The sequence below is a fragment of the Eptatretus burgeri genome, chromosome 10 (assembly GCF_056783735.1).
Source record: "Eptatretus burgeri isolate ZD-2024b chromosome 10, Ebu_testis_v1, whole genome shotgun sequence".
Taxonomy (NCBI): domain Eukaryota; kingdom Metazoa; phylum Chordata; class Myxini; order Myxiniformes; family Myxinidae; genus Eptatretus; species Eptatretus burgeri.
The window spans coordinates 80,530,345-80,550,477 of NC_140970.1; the positions used below are offsets into that span (position 1 = coordinate 80,530,345).

The 20,133-nt window shown below is 42.9% G+C and overlaps 1 protein-coding gene across 1 annotated transcript in view; it reads right to left on the reverse strand.

Annotated features, from left to right (window-relative positions):
* LOC147018942 (DNA repair protein XRCC1-like) overlaps window positions 1-20,133 on the reverse strand; it is a 70,305-nt gene that overhangs the window by 33,072 nt on the left and 17,100 nt on the right. Inside the window, exons 3-7 of the mRNA XM_085899064.1 lie at window positions 10,877-10,972; window positions 2,884-2,973; window positions 1,249-1,353; window positions 802-960; window positions 580-690 (exon numbers count right to left, since the gene is read on the reverse strand). Of these exons, the coding sequence (XP_085755190.1) occupies window positions 580-690; window positions 802-960; window positions 1,249-1,353; window positions 2,884-2,973; window positions 10,877-10,972 (561 nt within the window). The remainder of the gene's footprint in view (window positions 1-579; window positions 691-801; window positions 961-1,248; window positions 1,354-2,883; window positions 2,974-10,876; window positions 10,973-20,133) is intronic.

The window sequence follows — 20,133 nt, forward strand, 5'->3', positions numbered from 1 at the left end:
TGATCCTGGGTTTACCAAAACTGCATTTTCAACACTGGGAAGCCCATGTTGAGGATGACAGAACAAATGGAAAAGAAAATCTGTGCTGTAATTCTCAATGGAATGACCATCAGGAAACATAGGGAGTTTGTGAAGTTCCAAGGGTATGTTGGCATTGGAAATGGTAACGATGCTACACCTGTAGCAAAGGATACACTAATGTTGATGGCTACGTCCATCAATGATTCATGGAAGATGCCCAGTGTGTATTTCCCGCTTAGTGGGATGACTCACCAGGGGTGAGAAAACCTCATTTCTGAATGTTTCCACAGCTTACATGCGGTTAACGTACAAGTTGTCTCTCACAGATGATGTGCCATTGTGTCACTTTGCTTTGATGAGAGTAATTGGTGCCCACATGACAACAGAGAGCTCATGAGATCATCATTTCTACATCCCAGCAGACTCTTCCCAACAAGTGCATGTTATCTTAGGTGTGTGTCATGTCCAAATTGCTATCGACAACATTCCGCAAGCAAAAAAAAAACAATTATCGAATTTATAATACATCAAGAAAAGTTCACATTTTCAGAGCAATACCTTTGGGTCGTTTGCAATGCGAGCTACTCCTGAATCTGGTTCCTCTGTGTTAGTTTCGTTTTCAAGCGAGGGAGAATGAATGCGAAGAAAAGAAAGTCCAAAAGGCAATGTCTGCATTAAACAGGAAGGAAGATTATCAGTGTGTGTTGAACTAAGAGATGAACAAATAAGACAAATGAGGATGGGTACTTTGAGAATACAAAACCAATCAACCAACTGTACCTTTTTAAAGGGCTGGGAACAAACCACCTTGATCCTGTCCCAACGACTCAGCAACATAGGTTTGCAGAGATCGTCAGGGCCAAACATGCGAACACGGTTCTGTTCCTCACCACGCCTGCTCTCCGCCGGAGACATAAGTGCAGATGTGGCACGTAACACCTACCAATGGCAGGTGAACACAGTAAAAAAAAAATGCTAAAGTTAAATTGTAACAATGCAAACTGATACGTTTGAAGTTTCCATCTTCGCACCTCAGCTCATGTTGCTGCAAACACATTTTTCCAATCCCATACACTGTATTTATATGTCGAATGTTGGGAGCAAAAGTTTTCCAAGAGTCTCAAGAGTTAGTATAAAAAAAAAATGAACCCATGCATTCACAACTGAAAGGTTTAATCAAATAGTTAATTACAGAAAACAATGTTAGTTAAATGTTTTTTCACCAACCTGAAAATTGTTTGCATCATCGCTGGAGTTTCCAACAAAAATCTCCACAAAGGCCGATCCTGCATTTCCCACATCCACCTGTGAAATTCTTTCCGCCTTCTCAAACTATGGGGGTGGAATGAGATATTGTCAAGAAACAGATGTTATTATCAGAGATTGACAAAATAATAACCTACAAGCAATCAGGAAAGGTGACGAAAAGGGAAGAGTTAATTCAAAAAAAGACATACATACATATGCACTCAGTGTGCAAAACATTAGGAACATCTTCCTAATATTGAGTTGCACCCGCTTTTTGCCCTCAGAACAGCCTCAATTTGTCAGGACATGGATACTACAAGGTGTCAAAAGCATTCCACAGGGTTGTTGGCCCATGTTGACTCCAATACTTCCCACAGTTGTGTCAAGTTGGCTGGTAGTGGATCTCTACTCTGAATAGCTCATTCCATCTCATCCAAAAGATGCTTAATTGTATCGAGATCTGGTGACTGGGCAGGCCAGTGCAGTAAGCTGAATTCACTGTCAGGCTCGTGGAACCATTCCTGGACAATCCGAGCCTTGTGGCATGGGGCATTATCCTGCTGAAGAAATCCATTCGCAGATGGATACACTGCTGCCATGAAGGGATGCACTTGATTGGCAATGATGTTCAGATATCCTGTGGGATTCAAACATTGCTCCACCTACAAAAATATGTAATGGAGAAGAAAGTAAATACCTATGGATTTATTTTTTAATAACGGGAATACACTTCGGTACATCACGAGTGATGAAGGTTGTGCTCCACTCCAAAATAAAAAACATTTTAAAAAGCACTCCTCTATTTGACCTCGAGCACCAGCACGTGACCGCAAATGAGCAGTCGTTCCAAAATAAAAACCGGACGTGTGCGGAGGCTCGGAGTCTATTGTGCCTGATGAAGCCGGAGAAATGTCGCCCTGAGACCGGGTCTGCTCTCGATTTTTAGATCCTCGTGGAGGATCTCTAAGTCTTACTCACGTTGATGTTCTTCTGCTTCTTCTTGTGGACTTTTTGGAGCCTCGTGGAGGATCTCTAAGTCTTACTCACGTTGTTGTTCTTGTGGACTTTTTAGAGCCTCGTGGAGGATCTCCAAGTCTTACTCACTTTGTTGTTCTTGTGGACTTTTTTGTTTCACAGCCTTCAGTTTTCATCGAAACTTCCTGAAACTTGGCATATATATGTAAAAATACCCTGCGCAGACAGTAACCATCTCCGATTTTGAAAATTCCTCCGAGAAAACAAGTTATGACGTCACAATATCTCCGCTAATGGAAATCGCCTAAAACATTATCTCCGAAACTAGGCAAGCTTTTTGAATTTTGTTTGCGGGAATCAAGCCGGGCATTAGCACAGATAATTTATCGCAAACCTGATACATCACAATGACGTCATGTTCGTTTTTATGACGTCATCATTAAGAGGATGAGGATCTTAGCTCATTTGAGCTTGTTTTGCTCAAATTAGCGGAGTTGATCGAGTTTTTACTTTTGGTTGGAAGCGCCTTCTTCTTCTTTAAAAATGTGTCATCCCAACCACCCCAATCTTCTACAAAATATATATATATTTTTTTTTTGAGAAGGTTTAATGAGTTTCAGAAAAGAACTTAAAACAAACCTGCAGTATGACAGCCGCTTGCGTCACCCCAGCAGCACTTTGCCACTTGCGAAAAGTATCAGCTCGCAGCAAGTTTTCCGCACGATACACCTAGCATGCACCACAACAATTTCATACCGATACATTAACAGGTGGCACATGATGCAATAAAGCATGTATTGCATTACATTTGAGCAAGGGGTTCATAACTGCATTCAGTGTTTCGGGAAAAGCAGTCAGAAGTGGGTGAGGGGAGGAGGGGGGAATCCCAATCGATTAAACTCAGGAAGCAAATACACTGACAAGTAAGGAATTCCTGCATGTTACAACAAGGATCAGTCCAACCATAGGCAAGACAATGAGAATGCTTTAAAAAAAACAAAAAGTGCTTTTCAGTCCATCGATGGATTTGTAAACATGCTGCTTATCAGAAGAACTATTTCACACTTTTACAAAAAGCAACAAAAATAACCACACCTCACCTGGAAACTGCACCAAAAATAAACCTTTTGTACAACTACAACTGCAATCAAGTTAGTGCATTCCAGTACGAGCGATGGAAAGAAAGAAAGCAGTCAAAGAAAGGATGCAAGTCAGAATGTGAAATATTTACCTCATTAATATTTTCACAGCAACGTCGTCATCTGTCAATGAATGCATATTCCACTATTCCGCCGTGAGTTACACAATTTTAATAAGGAGTGGCTGTGCTGGTAATACAGTGTTCCCTGCACATTCGGGCAGGAATTTGTAACCCGTTGAGGGTGCCGGTGATAGCTCATCCAATCTTCATGGAAGATCGTGGGATCTTTAATCTCCACAAGTGACCAATGTTAGCGGACGGGATACCAAGCTAAACGTTCATCCAAATGGGATGGTGCACATATTGAACATATTGAAGTCTCGCTGTGCATGCACTTGACTAAACAGCTCAGAGGCGAGTGTAGCTACTTCCCTCTGATATTCTGTCAGCCCACAATGATCTAGCAAGGAAACATCGTCAGATAAAGACCCCAAAACAACTACTCAATCACAACCACAATGGCAGCCGACACAGAGTACACTGTCAAATCAGGGAGCTTTGAGGATGATCCTGCATGAATCAATTCAGAACAAAGCTACATTCGAGCAGAGAATGTGCTTTGTACTCCGAACAGGAATAAACCAATTTGATTATCAATATAAGAATTCATTCTTATTGTAATTATCACAGACAGCACTTTCACTTTTTGATAAGACCCTCTCACATAAATCACAGTCACTACACTGGTATCCAATCACCAGTCTAAACACTACTCTCTGAGTGAAAGACGCCTGTCTTACTACCATCTTAATTCTCTTTAATCTGATGCTTTGGCCCCTGGTCCTGTCACTGTCCATTCCATTGAAAAATTATTCTGTTCCTCCCCTTCATTATCTTAAATGTCTGTTACATCCCCTCATAACTGCTTACTTTAAATGTTAAAAATCCTGTCTCCTTCAGCTCTTCCTCCGAGCTTCATCTCGCCAACCCCTGCATCAATCTATTCGCTTTATGCTGACCCCTCCTTATGGCAGCTATGTCTTTCGGCGGATGTGGTGACCAAAAATGAGGTCTCACTAAATGATAGCAGTGTTAACACGACCTCTGTTGACTTGGAATTTATCACCCTGCAAAGAAAACCAAAAACCCCATTTGCTTTACCTACAGGGTGTCCCCAAAAAATATACAACTTTTCATCTGCAAAGAGGATGGTCATAACATTTTTTTTTAAAGATATATGGCCGGACAGAAAGCTGAAAGGTTGAAGTTTATTGCACCAATGTCAAAATTGCCACCAAAATTTAAATTTTGGTATAGAATCGTCGTTTTCTTTTAGACCACATGTTCGACGTAGGCTCCACGTTGTCCGATCACTGCCTGCAAATGCGTTGTCATGTTCTCCATCACTTTGGGAAACGTTTCCTGAGGAATGTTCTTGATTTATCGGTGGATGTTTTCCTTCAGCTGATCAAGAGTCTGAGGCCTAGGGTTTCCATAGATCCGGTCCTTGAGATACCCCCACAACAAGAAGTCTGGAGGAGTAAGGTCAGGGGAATACAGTGGCCACTCAACATCTTCGTAGAGGGAGGTAAAGCGGCCCTCAAAATGTTGGTTGAGAAAACTCCTTGTTTCCCTGGCTGTATGGGGCGGTGCCCCATCCTGCTGGAACCACTGGGTTCTCATCTGGATCAGGTTGTTTCTCGTTCGGGCCTGAGTACGTAGCTCAGGCAGATAGAATTCCTGAATCATTTTCGCGATAATTCCTCTGGTTTACCGTGCAAATGCATCCCTGGTCATCTTCAAAGAAGTATGGACCAATTATCTCATACAAACCAACCGCCACCCACATGGTGACTTTGAGAACAGATCGAGGAACCAGTTCAGTTGATGCATTACCAGGATTTTCAGTTCCCCAGTACTGAAAATTTTGCTTGTTTACCTCCCCAGACAAGTGAGCATGACATTCGTTCATCATGTGAAGTTTTTTGAGGAAGTCTGCATCTTCCTCCAACTTTCCTGAGAACCAATTTGCAAAGTCTAGTCGTTTGCGTTTCTGTTGATCAGTAAAGGCCCAGTCACACCTTGACGTTTTAGCCAGCAATGGCAACGTATCAAAATGTATGTAAAACTGGCTTACGCTGAACTTTTGATGTTTTTTTTTTTTAAAGATTCGGACGTATTCATAACGAGTTGATCGTATGCATAACTTATTAGTAAAGGACACAGAACGTTTCGTTGTCTTATAGATAACTTATACCAACGAATGCTTAGCCTGTTGTTGGCGTTCACAACCTATGTCCAACGATAGTCTAACTTATGCATAGCGCTGCACGTATCGCCGACAATCACGTGGCGTCGCAAATTAAAAGGCTGTCACACAATGATTCAAATCATAACCGCCAGAGAAATGGAAGTGTCAACATCACAGTCACACCTTGGCAATCTTGCCAGCGTATGCCGACCTCTGAAAAATGCATCTAAAATGCTGGCGCACGTCGAATACGGTGTGGGTAAGTTTGGTATACGTGAATAGAACGCTAAAGTACGCTATCATACATCGTAGTAAGTGGAGTACATCTTGAAATTTTAAACGTGTTAAAAATTTTATGACGTACTTGCCGTATGCCTCACACGTTCCGCATGCGATGGGAATAAGTTGTACGCAAAATATGCGATCGTTGGCACACGTCGACAAAAGTTACTTGTAAGTTACTCATAAGTCGAAACACATTGAGGTAATGGTTAGCGTCAGTGTTCCAGACTCCCTGGTTTATGGTTTTTTTTTCTTCGGTATGATGGTGATGTTGACACCGATTTCTAGTGCGGTTATAATATAATATAATTAATAGGCTGCCGCTCAACGATTTAAATCATAACCACACTAGAAATCGAAGTCTCAACATCACCGTCATACCGAAGAAAAAAACAAAACAAAAAAAAAAACAGGGAGTCTGGAACACTGACGCTAACCATTACCTTGACGCGTTTCAACTTATGAGTAACTTACAAGTAACATGTGTGGACGTGTGTCAACGATCGCGTAATGTGCCTACAACACGTTACTCATAGGTTAGAAATAAGTTTCGGGTACGCTAAACATTACCTCAACATGTTTCGACTTATGATTAACTTAAAAGTAACGTGTGTCGACGTGTGTCAACGATCGCATAACGTGCCTACAACTTATGGCCAGCGTAGCGGAACATGTGAGTCATACGCTGGCATGAGTCGTAAAATTTCAAGCATGCTAAAATTTGAGGACAACCACAAAGTACAACGATGAAAGCCAGCGTACTATGACGTATGGCAGTGTTCTTCAGCGTGCTCTCAATGTTTCCAAAACTTAACCATAACGTATTTGACGTGTGCCAGCGTTTTAGACAAATTTTTCAAAAATCAGCATAAGCTGGCTAAAACGTCAATGTGTGACTGGGCCTTAAGCACTGTTTCCGTTTGAATTTTGTATTGAAAAGCATGAATGTCTTGGCGAAGGATTCTCTGAACGGTGCTCTTATGAATGTTTGTCTCGGCAGAAATTCGTCGAATCGATTTTTTTGGACTCTGAACGACCGCCTGTCTCACCATTTCCACATTTTCTTCACTACGACCTGTCCTCCACCGACCACTGTGACCCTTGTGAAGGTCACAGATGGTTCCCACATTGGTAAACTTTGTGATGGTGCACTTTATTGTCCGAGAGTTTGGTACATGGCGCAAGTGGATACCGAAATGTCTCGAGTAAAGACGTTGCACCTGTATGACACTTTTCGTCTGGTGCCAAAGTTCAACAATTTTCGTCCGTTGTTGTACGGTCAGTCTTGGCATTTTTCTGGCGCTTGCTTGGTATCAAAATAAACTTCAGGGTCTCTGCAACAAGAAATGAAGCATCAGTGACAAAATTACTGCTTTTTTAGGATCAAACGAGGCATTTTAAAAGTTGTATATTTTTTTGGGACACCCTATATAGCTGCCTGGTACTGTGTGCAATCCTCTTACTCCCCCCCCCCCCCACACACACATATATTACCACCCCCAGATGCTTCTCCTGTTTGACACACTCCAACACTGCCCCTTGCATTATGTTGTCCCTATTTTCATTATTCTTACCCATCCCAGCATCATATATTTACCTCTACCGCCAAAGGTAGATGGAGGTTATGTTTTCACTCCTGTTTGTTTGTGTATCTGTTTGTAAGCAGGATATCTCAAAAAGCAATGGAAAGATTCAAACAAAACTTGGTGGGAAAGTTGGGTGTGTGACAAGAATGAATTGATTCAATTTTCATGAGGATCGGGAGACGTAAATCAGAATTTTAAAGTTATTCTTCACAATTGAGAGATGGGGCCCAAAAAAATGATACATAGCATGCTATTTCAAAAGGTTGTGGATGGATTCAGACGAATCTTGGTGGATGAGTTGAGTCGGTGACAAGAACAAGCCGATTAGATTTTGGTTAAGGTCTGAATGCAGATCTGGCCTTTCAGTGGGATACAAAGTCTAAGCTGTTAAGCCTGGCTGAGGTTTGCGTCATCTGCAAATTTGGGTTTGGGTTACAGTTATTTAATGTCGACTCTTAACCCCACTGTTCAAATCATTGATGTATATTAGGAATAATAACGGTCCTCGTACGTACCCCACTACTTACATCCTCCCAGGTAAACATCCGACCATTCACAGCCACTCTTTAGTTCCTCTCACTAAACCAGTTTCCAATCCATTCAGTTACCCGTATAGCCACTCAAACTCTAACATTAGATAATAGCCTTCCATGTGGTACCTTATCAAATGTCTTCTGAAAATACAGATATAGTATATCCATTGCACTTCCCCCATCCACCCAGTGAGAAATTGTTTAAAATAACTCCGATAAATTTGTCAAACAAGACTTCACTTTAGTAAATTTATGCTGACTGCCTATTGGTTCACGAGCGCCAGCCAGAGTGACCACTATATACGTTATGTCTGTGTGTCCGTTCGTTGGATTCACTGGATATCCCTTATTGTCAGGTTTTGCGTGTGTGTGTGTGTGTGTGTGTGTGTGTGTGTGTGTGTGTGTGTGTGTGTGTGTGTGTGTGTGTGTGTGTGTGTGTGTGTGTGTGTGTGTGTGTGTCTCTGCAACGCGAGGCTCCACAGCACAAACCAGCAAACCGATTTCGATGAAACTTGGTGACCAGGTGCAATATGGAATGGGAATGTGCGCGTTTGAGTTTCATTGCTAAGGCCAAGTCACATTTGCTCTACGGCGAGGATACGGCGGCCGTACGCCCTCTGAATTGACAAACGTGCGGCGGCCGCAGAGTTTCTGCGGTGGCCTCAGGGTGGCCCTACGCCGTTTGGCTATATTTTACAGGCTGTAAGGTCGCCGTGGAATTATAACGCGGAGTTATAACTTTTCTCATTTCTACGTTCGCCGTAGCAATTCGACAAGCCGAAACAAAAGAAATGGTAAAAAAATAAATAATTCACCCATTCGTTACCGTCCATCTGGCCGCACGTTCGCCTTAGGGCCCCCTGCGGTCGCCTTGCGGGCACCTTGAGGCTACCTTGCGTCTGCCTTGAAAATTCTATGGCCGCCGCAGGGCCCCCTTAAGGTCACCGTGCGACATCAAATCAAAGACCGTACGGCAACCCCACGTTTTCGGTCTCCACAATTTATAAATACGCCATGCAGCTCCCCAAAAAATAAAAACACATGTGACTGCTACATTGTGTGACCGTGGAAATACTGCGGCCGCCGTATAATTGCTAGTGGCCGTAGATTTTGGAGACCCCACGGCTGCCGTGGCAAATGTGACTTAGGCCTAAATACGCCGTGCGGCTCCCCGAAAAATAAAAACATATGTGACTGCTACATTGTGTGACCGTGGAAATACTGCGGCCGCCGTATAATTGCTAGTGGTCGTAGATTTTGGAGACCCCACGGCCACCGTGGCAAATGTGACTGAGGCCTAAGCAACCACCCGTTGCTTTGCAGTGGTTGAAAAACTGCGTTCACTATTTTCAATACTTGTCCTACAGTTTTGAATGTGGAGAAACGAGACTTCGGAATTAAACACTTCGAGATATTTAGAAAATTTTACTCGAGCCGATTTTTGATTTCGGTTTTATTTTTCAAATGCTAGTCCTTCAAAAATAGGGTGTCTATTTATCGTCATTTTTTATGAGGAGTGCCAGTTGGCAAAATACGCAATAAGAAAAATCTTGTCAGGCAGAGGAACAATTGTATGTGAACCAATACGTCTTGGCAATGAATCTTCGTCAGTGAATCGGTCAGAATGAAAAGCATCATATCCAGCGTTTCGATCCTCGTGGATCCCTCGTCTCCTACCGGATTGTCTGTCTGTGTGTCTGTCTGTCCAGAGCATAACTCCGTGGACCTTAATCCGATCTTGATGAAACTTGGATATTTATTCGATATCAATGTCTAGTTGTGTTTTCCTGGATGAGGGCATGCTACGCCTATTATGGGCGGAGCCACGCCCAAAAGGCCATTTTTAGGGGGTAGTCAGATTAAAAATCTATCTTCTCCTCGGGCATTGACTGAATGGAATGGGTTCTTGGGTATTTGAATAGCAAAATGAATTATGTAAAACTTGTCGTTGTCCGATTTTTCATTTTCGTCCCAAGGTCAAGGTCACAAAGTCAATAACTTAGAAAATTGCGAATTTTGAAGTAAAAATAATACGACCGCCCAAACTTTGAGAGCTAGGATGACAATATTTTTTATGCATAATCTTGAGGTCATTCCCCACCTAAAGTCTTGAAACCATTTTGCTCTATCTCGAACACCTTGCCCGTGGCACCCCCTTCAAGTTTGTTTTTACGCTGATTTCATCAAAGTATGGATAATTCATCCGAGGAGTGCGAAATGCCATATAGCCTATATGACGTTATATTGTTCCTGGAATGTTCCAGAGGAAGTTTTGAACCAAAGGTCATAATCCTTGACCTTTGACCTTTAAAGGCCACAAAGGTCAAATTTTCAAAGTTGTGGGAATTGAGCCGGGTTTTCGACCTTCTTCGACGAACTAACTCCAATAAGCTATAGCACGTATCCTGTTTCCTTATTTTTAATGTGCACAACATTGTTTCGTGACCTTTAAAGGTTATGCAAAGGTCAAATTTTGAAAGTTGTTGAACGAAACCGGGTTTTCGACATTTTGCAGCTAATAACCTGTCACCCGTACCACATCATGTTGATCATTTTTATAAATTCGTCAAAAATTATGACATCGTCTCAGCCTTGACTTCTGAAACAATCTACATCGTCAAATACCGCTTGTGTTCCATTGTCGTCTTCAGACTTGTAATTAACTTAAATTTATATAAATGGTTCCCCATCATGCCTGGTGTTGGCTTAATGGCGAGAGTGGTGGGCGAGGAATCCCAGGGTCCTGAGTTCAAATCCCACTTGGCTGTTGAATTAATACAAGGTGGGGTTGACTCAGCCTGTCATCCTTCTGAGGTTGGCAAAATGAGTACCAGCTTACTTGTATTCTGTGTCGGAGTGGCGACCCGTCAAGGATTGTGCCCAATAGCCCAGGAGACTGCTTCGGCAGCACCAATGCTCTGCACAGAGTATGGTCCTGTCAATGCAATTTCTCCAACATTAGCATAATGCTTGAGGGTGATAAAAACAAAAATAAAATGTTGTGAACTAAAACTTGATATTAAAATTAATGTATTGTTATAAATCTGTAATGGAAAATGTACTCAAATATGTTATGATTTCATGTGCTTGAACATGTATCTACTTTTGAACTACATCATCATATCTTTCCTCTGTATTGAAACACGATCGACCTGTCTCGTAAAGATATAATAAGCAGGCCGACCTTTCAAATAAGCTTTAATTCAGCATAAAAAGAATTGCCTGTTATTTAAATATATTTTACTTACTAAGGGATTTTATGAAATGATAGATATATGGTACCAGCAAGCTTGATAGGAGAAAAATATTTTAACTCAACTGGAATGTTGGTCTCAGGAAATGTCCAGATGTATTCACTAAACTCTGATTGTTTCATATTACATATAATTCCCTAATCTGTTAAGAAGCGGACTGAACTTTTCCACTTCCAAACCATAAATTGTATGTGATCCATCAAAGTACCCAATGGATTTCAGTTTTGACGTCATTCTGTGCTGGGAGAGATTTTACACATCTGGTCTTGAAATAGATGCTACAATCCTTCAAAATTAGGTTGATTGCTGCACAAAAGCTGAAAATGATTTCCACCTGGAAATACATCGACCTGACAAACTGTGGCGCCATCGTTTGAAAATGACAAAGAGCTGTGTCTCACTGAACACTATATCTTCTTCTTCTTTCGGCTGCTCCCGTTAGGGGTCGCCACAGCGGATCATCCGTATGATCCGCATAGTGATTTGGCACATATTTTACGCCGGATGCCCTTCCTGACGCAACCCTGGTCTCCTCTTACGACACAGGGATAAGGTACACCTATTTTAACCGGGGTATACACCGGCCCAGTATACTGGTACTCATTTCGCCGACCTCGGAAGGATGACAGGCTGAGTCAACCCCCTGGTGTATTAATTCAGTGGCCCAACGGGGCTTGAACTCAGGACCTCTTGGATCCCAAGCCGCTGCCCTAACCACTGCGCCAACACCAGGCTCAACACTATATAAATGACTCAAATCTCACTGAACACTATATAAAGAACTAAAATTCTCCATGAATTTCAGAGATCTGGAGCAAGACTGTGTTCTTCTCTCCAGATTACTCCATATGTGCATATGTATTTTTGTTTGTTTGTATTTGTTTATGTTGTTTGTTAAATAAATGACTCAAATGTACAGGATGACTTCAGAATTTCTTTTACAGTTCCAATGGATAGATGGATGGTCCCCATCCAATCCCTAATTAACGTCTCCAACATCATCCCAACAACTGAAGTAAAACCAACTAGTCTGAAGTTAAACCGTCTCCCACCATACAGAAGTTCCCAATTTCATATTTTTATCCTTTCTTGTATAACAGTGCTTCATACACTACCAGTCAAAAGTATTACAACACCCCCATTTTTCCAGTTTTTACTGAAATTTAAGCAGTTCAAGTCCAGTGAATAATTTGAAATGGTACAAAGCTTAGCAGTAAACTGGTAGAGGTTAAAAAAAGTTCAGGTTACCAAAAACTGAAAATTAATGTAAATTTCAGAGTTGTTAGAAAAGGCCCTTTTCAGGGAACAAATAAAGGGTGAGTAACTGCAGCTGTTCTGCAGCAATGGAAGTAAATTAAGCCTTGAAAGTTGATGCAAACAATTGCTACAGGTGTCCCAACTTTTGTTGATTAGTTACAAACCCTCTGTCTGTATAAAAGCAGTGTTGGAACAGACTGCGTTGCTACACCCTCTGAAGCATTATTTGGACAATATTGCATTGCAGGAAGTAGGATGTTGCTATCATAATGGCGAGAAAAAGACAATTAACAAAGGAAGACAGACAGATCATTATAACCCTTAAAAGTGGAGGTCTTTCCTTTAGAGAAATTGCAAAAAGCCAAGGTGTCAATGAGTACAGTTTCCTACACCATCAAAAGGCACTTGGAAACTGGAGGAAACTCTGACAGGAAGAGGTCTGGCAGACCCAAAGCCACAACACAATCAGAAGACAAGTTTCTGAGCGTCAACAGCTTGCGTGATAGGCGGCTCACAGGACAGCAGCTTCAAGCACAGCTTGACACTGGTCAAAGTAAGGAAGTCTCAGTTTCAACTATGAAGAGAAGACTTTGAGCTGCAGGTTTGACAGGTCGAATGGCAAGAAGAAAGCCATTGGCAAGATGGCAAAATAAGAAAAAGAGGCTTGCCTGGGCCAGAAAGCACCGCCAGTGGACTACTAAAAACTGGAACAAGGACTTATGGACCGATGAATCAAAATTTGAAATCTTCGGTTCATCACGCAGGGTTTTTGTATGCCGTCGAGTAGGTGAAAGGATGGTTCCTCAGTGTGTGACACTAACTGTCAAACATGGAGGAGGAAGCGTGATGATCTGGGGCTCTTTGGCTGGATCCAGAGTCAGCGACTTGCACAGAGTGACTGGCATCCTGAAACAAAAGGGCTGCCACAGCATTTTGCAGTGCCATGCAATACCCTCTGGTTTACGCCTAGTTGGTCAGGGGTTCATCCTACAGCAAGATAACGACCCAAAACATACCTCCAGGCTGTCAGAACTACCTTAAAAGAAAAACACAAGACGGTAGACTTCAAATCATGGAATGGCCAGCACAGTCTCGAGACTTAAACCCCATCGAGCTGGTTTGGGATGAACTGGGCAGAAGGGTGAAAGCAAAGTAACCTACAAGTGCACCACATTTGCGGTAACTTCTGCAACAGTGTTGGGAAGAACTTTCCAAACAATATTTGATTTCCATTTAATTGTGGAAAGAATGCCACGAGTATGTTCAGCTGTTATACCTGCAAAAGGTGGCTACTTTGAAGAGTCAAAAATTTAGATTAAATTTTGTTCAACAAAACGATTCCATGATTTCTTTTTTATTTTAATAATTACAATTGTTTATTTGTTCTATGCTTTAATTTTAGAGTCCATTAAAACATTAAACTGCTTAAATTTCAGTAAAAACTGGAAAAATAGGGGTGTTCTCAAACTTTTGACCGGTTGTGTATGCTGCTCACCAATACAGGCAATTCAGAGATGATGGATAGCTGGGACCTAATGAGGCCAGCAGTTTGTGGATTAACAAGTGGTGCAGGGCAACTGGCTGGATGAATGGTACTGAGCAGATGTCAGGGTGAGTGGCATAGAGCACACTGCAGGGACCAGGCAGCTCAAACACCCACTCAAAAGAGGAAAAGGCCCAAAGAGAGCGAGAGAGAGCGAGAGAGAGCGAGAGAGAGAGCGAGGGAGAGAGAGAGAGAGCGAGAGAGAGCGAGAGAGCGAGAGAGAGAGCGAGAGAGCTCAGTTCTCCAGCTCTGCATACATATTTCTTTGCTCCCTGCTTACACCCACCTTTTCCCTAAAGATAGACTGTAGATCATCCCACATCCCACCAGCGAATGAGCGCCCGTGGTATGCATGACGGTAACAACAGACTGCCACCAATCGAAGCCCGACATGAACATGTGCTTTGCAGCCAATAATGGCTCTGCACGGCATGGAGTCCTCACCATTATTCGCCAGCATCAAAGAACCACAAAATAGCATGTCCCAACCCACATTGTTCTTTGCGATCTAATGTCATCCACACTTACCTGGCATCACCTGATTCCGGACAGTATGGGAAACAAAAACATAACACCTTACCACTATTTTGGACATCAATGTCACCTTGGCATAGCAACGACAGACATCCATCCATCCATCCATCCATCCATCCATCCATCCATCAGGACCATACTCTGTACAGAGCATCGGTGCTGCCGAAGCAGTCTCCTGGGCTATTGGGCACAATCCTGGACGGGTCGCCACTCCGACACAGGACTCAAAAGGATCAATCATCCCAGCAAGCTGGTACTCATTTTGCCAACCTCAGAAGGATGACAGGCTGAGTCAACCCCACCTGGTATTAATTAAACATAAAGTGGGATTTGAACTCAGGACTCAAGGATCCCAAGCTCAACACCCTAACCACGAAGCCATCACCAAGCAAAACAACGGACAACTTACTCTTTTCCACATCCATTTACCATATTTTTTGGCCTGTAAGTCGATTTGGAGTATACAGGTAAGTTGAATTGGCTAATTTTCCCATTTTTAGCTCACCTGGAACTCAGTTCCGGGGAACTTATGGGATGGCACATCGTCCGTCTGTCAGTCCATCCATCCATCCGTTCACAAATACTTTCAACTTCTTCTCTGAAACTACGCATATGATTTCAATGAAACTTTACCACAATGTTCATCACCATGAATGGACCAAAGTTTGTTCAGGGCATAAAAAATCCGGCTCTTAGGGCGTCTAAGGCGGGGGGGGGGTTCCCATCCAAAAGAGGTATTTGCTTTATTCTGAAAAAATACACACACAATTCCGATGAAACTTGACCGCCCCCTTCATCGCCCGTGATGTACCAAAGATTGTTCACACAATTAAAAAAAAAAATCAAAAATTTCATCGGGGTGTAAGAGGGTCAACGGGGAGGGGGGGTGGTTGTCCCCAAAATATGTACAGTAATCCCCCGTTTCTCGCGGGGGTTATGTTCCAAACCTCCCCGCGCTAAGTGAAAATCCGCGATGAATGGACGCCTCCCCCCCCCCAAAAAAAAAAAAATCGACTCCTCTGGTCTGGTCGGTTTGGGAGTGATTGGGTTTGAGGTGCCGGAGATCGACTCGTCTGGTCTGGTCGGTTTGGCAGTGATTGGGTTTGAGGTACCGGAGATCGACTCGTCTGATCTCGTTGGTTTGGCAGTGATTGGGTTTGAGGTGCTGGAGATCGACTCATCTGGTCTGGTCGGTTTTGAGGTGCTGGGTATGAGCAGTGCTCGTCCAACGGTGGCAAACATTTTTCCTTCCCGAAGCATATCGAGCACCTTAACCTTCTCCTGGAGTGTCAGGACCTTCCTCTGGCACTTCGGTTCCTTGCCAGAAGCCTTAGAAGGTGCAGGGCGTTTGAGCGGTATCGTGGGGCTTGGAGAAAAAAAACGGAGAAAATATTCGAAGTTCACAAGCGAAACTTTGTCTCGTGCGTTGTGTGACTGGTCGAGCACCACGCGTTATAATTTATTGCTTAAATAATTTATATTTTATACATTATTACCGCGATATACCGGGGGAATCCGCAGAAAAAATTAGTTACGTTCCAAGGGAAAACCCGCGATGAACCCTTGGGAGCGATAGGTGAACCGCGATAAAGCGGGGGTTGACTGTATTTGCTTTCTTCTCTGAAACCGCACACACAATTTTGATAAAACTTGACCACAACTTTTATCACCCACTAGACGACCCGTGAACCCGTTGGGTTCCCATTGTGACAGCGGTTGATGAAAAAAATCATTTCAAGAAAAAAAAAGATAGCTCCAGTAAACTATACCGCTGAGGTTGTTTGCATTGATCAAAACTCCCGAAGAGTACTTGACTGAATCAGGAATTGATTTTTTAATAATTTTTTTCGTTGCCCAATTTGAACAACACTTCATACTGCACACCGCAGGCGAATGGTGCGTCAGGTGGCCCGAAAATTTTTGCGCTATCGTGTACCGTTTTGGCTGTATTTCGGGAACATACATACATATACATATATATATATATATATATATATATATGTATATGTATGTGTATATATATATATATATATATATATATATATATATATATATATATATATATATATATATATATATATATATATATATATATATATATATATATATATATGATTAGAGTTTTAGTAATACAAAGATGATGTACCAAAGGTTATTTGCAACATTAAAAAAAAAAAATCCAAAGCTATTTACTTTCTTCTCTTATCTTAACTTAACCAGCCTTATCTCATATCTTAACCAACCTGTTCCCTGGTTATCTTAACGAGCCGTTACCAGGTGAGCGCCCAGGGGTATTTCCCCTATGTTTTGAATTACTTTGTGAGACAACCTTTCGAATAAATTAGGAATGAATAACAACATGTTTGCAATCATATATGAAAAACAAGCAACAGAATCATTATCAGCACTGGTTCAGAGCACATTACTGTACATTTTGTCACAGTTCACTACCCTTAAAAAAAATAGGGGTATTATGCCTGGACACTCACCTGGTAGTGATTGGATAAGAAGATCAGGGAACCACTGGAAGGCATGGATGACCTACAAAATATGTAACGGAGAAGAAAGTAAATATCTATGGATTATTATATTTTAATGCCGTGAACAAACTTTGTTAAGACATGGGTGAGGAAGGTTGCGGTCAAGTTTCATGCCAATTGTTTGTGTAGTTTCTGAGAAGAGAGCAAATATCTCTTTTAGGGGACAACCCCCGTCCCCCAACGCCCCACCCCCCTGCCCTCGCCAGAAACTTGCTCCGTAGACCCCTTCAGAAAATGATTACCTTCGCATTCTGCGAAAGGTTATGTTTTGGTCGGCGTGTATTTATTTATTTATTTATTTATTTATTTATTTATTTGTAATCTTGTGATTCGTATAACTCAAAAAGTATTAAACCGAATTGCATGAAATTTGGTGGGATGATTGGTTATTAGCCAGGAAGCATTCGATTAGATTTTGGGATCGTTCGGGTCAAAGGTCAAGGTCACGAAAAGGTCAAAATCGTCTTTTTACGATAACACGGTCAATTTTTATTCAATTTGCATGCAACTAACGCCAAAATGTTCAGAATTCAACGCCTCATCTTGTGATATGCAATATGACACAATGACGCCCATACTCTTGTTACCGGTTAGGAGTCAAAGGTCAGGGGGGTCACGACCTTGAAAAATATGCGGTTTTTGTCATAACGTGGTCAATTCTTGTCCGCTTTACATGAACCCAGCACCAAAATGTTCAGAATTTAATGCCCAATCTTGTGACATAATGACGTCATAACACATGTCACCGGTTGGGGTAAAATGTCGGGGGGGGGGGGTCACGCCCTTGAAAAATATGCGGTTTTCGGCATAACTCAGTCAATTCTTATTCGATTTGCATGAAACCAGCATCAAACGAGATTACCTTCTCTTGTTGAAACGTTGTATTCACCGAGCTTGCAAGTGAAGACTCGCCAAAATGACGTGAGTTGATTGTTGTTTAGTCCGTAGCCCCCGAAAGTCGGGGGGGTGGTCATGACATTATAGATATGTGGTTTGTGTCATAAGACCATTCATATGAAACCAGTTCCCCACACTCATACCAAGAACAAAAAAAGTAGTGGCGGCGAAGGTATGCGCTCTATGAGTGCCCGTTCTAGTTTTTTAATGCCGTGAATAAACTTGGATACATCACGGGTGATGAAGGTTTTTTTTTTATTTTTTTTTTTTTGTATACCTTGGTCGAGGCTCGTATGAGAGCTAACACACAACTCACAGCAAGGAGGCATGAGACAAGACGGGCGGGAGTGGAAGGGACAAAACAGTGGGGAACAGACACATTAGGTGAACTGTGGAAGGGAGAGGGATGGGGATGGCACGGGGAACATGGCGAAGAGAAGATGGACATTACAGGAAGGAAAGCAGGGGAATTGAAGGAAGTGGGCTTGGGTGGATTATCGGGGGTAGAAAAGATCGAGGATTTGGATGGGGGAAGATAAGAGGTGGTGGTGAACAGCTGTTTTGAAAGCCTGGAGGGAAGAATGGGAAAGAATAGAGTGAGGAAGTTTATTCCAAAGGCGGGAAAAAAGAGGAATGAAAGAGTGAAGATGAGTAGTGATTCGTGATTTTGGTAGTTTTACCAGAAGGGGGTTGTTGGCGGACCTTGAGCGCCCTGTGGAAATGTGGTGGGGACAAATCGCAGAGAGAGCAGGGGGGGCAAGGCTGGAGAGGAGTCGGTAGAAGACAGAAAGACCACCGACCAACCTGCGGTGACTGAGTGAGAGGCCCAAAGACTCAGCTTCATTGCGGGAGATGCCGATGATCTTAAATGCCCTGGTTTCGACAGCGTGAAGCCGAGAAAGGTGGGAGGCAGGAGCACCAGCCCAGAGGGGAGAGCAGTACTCCATCAGGCTACGGACAAAAGCTTTGTAAGTGGTCAGGAGCTCAAGAGGGCCGAGGAAGGACTTTGCACGACAGAGGATTCCCAGTCGGCGACTGGCTTTTGAGGCGAGGTTGGAAATGTGACTTTCCCAGGAAAGGTCATGGCAGATAGTGAGACCCAAAAGCTTGAAAGAAAAGACTTCTTCCAGAGGATTGTTGAGAAAGTGGATGGGGGGGGGGGTTTCTAAACAGTCCTTTCGAAGAGACATAGTGAGAGTGTGAGATTTGTCTGGATTGAAAGACATGTTCCACGTGTTGGACCAGTTTGTGATTTTATCCAGATCTGCAGTGAGCGAAGAAGCTGCTGCTTGCCGGTCTGAGGGATGACAGATGGTATGGCAGAGGGTGGACTCATCGGCAAAGAGAAATAGAGGATTTTCCAGAGAGTCCGAGAGATCATTGATGAAAACCAGAAAAAGAACAGGGCCCAGAACGCTACCCTGAGGAACTCCAGCCTGCACAGGAAGAGGGGATGAAAGAACTCCATTTAGGGCCACACGTTAACTGCGACAGGAGAGGAAGTCTGCGAGCCATGAGTGGAGATGGCCTTGAATACCATGGGAAGAGAGTTTGGTGAGTAGTGCAGGGTGCCAAACTGTGTCAAAAGCACGTGATATGTCCAGGGATACGGCTCGGATTTCCTGTCTGGCATTGAGGACCTCCATCCATTGATGAGAGAGCAGAAGCAGCATATCCAGGGTAGAGTGACCTTGTCTGAAACCAAATTGATGATTGGAAATCAAGCCATTGGAGAAGAGGAAGGATTTCATGTCTGAAGCGATGATGGATTCCATAACCTTGCTGATGATTGGGAGAAGGCTGATTGGTCTGTAGTTACAGGGATCTGTTTTTGCACCTTTTTTATGTGGGGCAGTGATGTCAGCAGATTTCCAAGCAGATGGCAGATGACCTTGGGCAAATGAGAGGGTGAATAGAACAGAGAGAGGGTGAGCAAGAGCAGAAGAGCAGGCTTTGAGGACACGTGGGCTGATGCCGTCTGGACCGGTTGCAGAATCTGACTCGAGGTTTGAAAGCAAGCTCTCCACCTTGTCAGGAGAAAAGGATACAGAGTCCAGAGACAGTTGGGTCC